Source organism: Capsicum annuum, chromosome 3 (assembly GCF_002878395.1).
Source record: "Capsicum annuum cultivar UCD-10X-F1 chromosome 3, UCD10Xv1.1, whole genome shotgun sequence".
NCBI classification, from domain to species: domain Eukaryota; kingdom Viridiplantae; phylum Streptophyta; class Magnoliopsida; order Solanales; family Solanaceae; genus Capsicum; species Capsicum annuum.
Window position 1 is genome coordinate 268,784,362 of NC_061113.1, and position 2,549 is coordinate 268,786,910.

The 2,549-nt window shown below is 36.8% G+C and overlaps 1 protein-coding gene across 1 annotated transcript; it reads left to right on the forward strand.

Annotated features, from left to right (window-relative positions):
* The first annotated feature begins 212 nt into the window (after positions 1–212).
* LOC107861696 (protein BIG GRAIN 1-like A) lies at positions 213–1,876 on the forward strand. Its single transcript, XM_016707013.2, has one exon. The coding sequence runs from the start codon at positions 565–567 to the stop codon at positions 1,768–1,770; it is 1,206 nt and encodes a 401-aa protein (XP_016562499.1). The 5' UTR covers positions 213–564; the 3' UTR covers positions 1,771–1,876.
* The last annotated feature ends 673 nt before the right edge of the window (positions 1,877–2,549 follow it).

Genomic DNA, 2,549 nt, shown 5'->3' on the forward strand with positions numbered 1-2,549 from the left:
ATCTCATTGGTATATTGTTGCTTAGGTTATATTATATTGTGGAAACTTATTAACGTACGTATTCCTCGTGAAGAAATGAATACGTTTTGCCATGTCATCAATGCCAAGTTGGCATTGCATCCTTGCTGGACACCCTACCCCATTCTCTCCATCCCCCAGCGTCCCCTGTTTTCAAGTTTGGTAATCATATAAAGCCCAAAGTGGTACAGAACACAGAATAAAAACACACACACACAGTGTTCCCTAATCTCTCTCTCTCTTCCTTCATCAGGCGTGTACAGTCTCATTATGCTCTGTTCTCTCTCTCCCTAAAATCATCATCAGTTATCCATAACTCCTTGTCTCCATTGTCTCCTTCTTCATTCTTTTTTGCTTTATCATCATCAATCCCCCCCACCCCCACCCCCCCGGCGCCCCCTTCTCTGTTTTCCCTTCAGCTTTTGACTCTTTCATAACAGACAATAAAGACATTCTTTCAATCATTTTTCACCCCACTCCTTCATTCTCCCCTGTTTTTTTCCTTCACGTTCTGCCGTTGCTTGGCTCTATAAAATAAGGTCCATAATGGATAGATATACCTATCAAAAAGAGAGGGAGATTTCTCATTCTTCGAATCCGTCTTTCTCTTCAACCCTTCTTGACGCAATTTACCGGTCAATTGATCAAGGTGAAGAGGAGATTGTTCTCTCAATGCGGAAGAAACAGAGCAGCAACAACAACATGGAGAGTTTTCAAAAAGCTTGTATGATTGAGAAATGGATGGAGCATAAAGTAAGTGAAAAAGTTGTTGTTCGAAGGAAATCTATTGCAGATTTCGAGAGGAAATCGAGGAATTTGATGAATTCGAGCTCGAGTTCTTCAGATTCGAGCTGCGGTGGTGTGTTTTCTTCTTCCGAAACTGAATCCAGTTACCCTAATGTAGTCAATTCATCTGGATCTTCTTCGTCTTGCTACGGTCTAAACAGACCTAAACCCATTCGAACTTCCATTTCAGCTCCAAAACCAGAAAAATTCAACAAAAACAATGCTAAACAGGTCAACAATTACGGCGATTTCCGCCATAATCAACTCCACGTGGAAAGAGATTTCGCTCCAAAAACCAAAAGTGAAACTGGCTTTGTAAAGACGAAATCAAAAGCTTTGAAGATTTACGGAGATTTGAAGAAAGTGAAGCAGCCAATATCTCCTGGAGGTAAATTAGCAAGCTTCTTGAACTCGCTTTTCACTCCAGGGAATGCGAAGAAACCTAAAGTTTCTTCAAATTCAGGAAACGCATCGTCATCCACTTGTTCCTCAGCCTCTTCGTTTTCCAGATCATGCTTGAGTAAAAGTACACCAAAATCTAGCGGCAACGGTACCAAACGTTCTGTTAGATTTTACCCGGTGAGTATAATAGTAGACGAAGATTGTCAGCCATGCGGACACAAAAATCTGTACGATGACAAAATACCCAACACAGAACAATCCGTTAAAAACATCAGAAACTCCGTTAATGAAGAGCTCAAATTCCATGCTATGGAGAAAAATCGTCGAGTTGAGGAAGCAGCCAAAGATTTACTGAGAAATTCTCAAATAAAGAATATGGAGATTTTCGATTACGAGGATGACGACGACGATGATGCGGCTAGTTGTGCAAGTTCAGATTTATTTGAACTTGATAATCTTTCTGCAATTGGAATTGATAGTAATAGGTATCTTGAAGAATTACCAGTTTATGAAACTACTCATCTTGATACTAATCGAGCCATTGCTAATGGTTTGATTTTGTAATAAAAAGTTGGTTAGAGTGTATTATTATCGTTAACTAATGTAATTTTTGTAATTGGTTTGATTGGGGGTTTACATTCGAGAGAAATGAAATTTCTTCTCTAAATTAGTCCTTGTGTAAATGTTTGTTTTATCTATGTTACTTTTTGTTTACCAATTTGCAAGTTTGCTAAGGAAAATAGGCGTCGAGTCGAGCGAAGAACAAGCTTAACAGAGTAAATTGAGTCAAATTCGATCAAGTTTTTTATGGTATCGAGTTGAGTTCGAATAAAATTTTGTTAAAAGTATAATCTTTAATGTATTTGGTTTTACATGATATTATGTCATTGGAGAAGTTAAATTCCAAAAATAAAAAAGAGAATTCTTGAGAGATCGTGTTCACACGAGAAGAATCTGAGGTAAAGGCAATTCAAAAAAGTCACAAAGCAGATCGTTGTATTTATCGAAGGCAGAGTTGAGGCTCTTCTTTTTTAACCCCAACCCCACTTGCGTGAGCTCGTTTATATTGTCAATTTCATGCTCGAATAAAGTTAAATTATTTAAGAATCAATTGAAAGTAACTTTTTCATTTTATATAAAAATAAAAAATTAAAATTATATATATTTTATTATCTTCACATACTATATGTGAGATTATGCTGAATTCGTTATTATTATTGGATTGCATTTTTTTCTTAGTTATTGTGGGTCCTTTTTTATTTTTGCTTTAAGATGGCGCTAGCAGCACTACCAATAAATATCCCCTTTGAATTATTAAGTCAAAAAGCTACTCCTACTATAGC

Excerpts from the sequence above, each read along its gene's own strand:
- LOC107861696 (XM_016707013.2), top strand. The coding sequence starts at position 565 with ATGGATAGATATACCTATCAAAAAGAGAGGGAGATTTCTCATTCTTCG.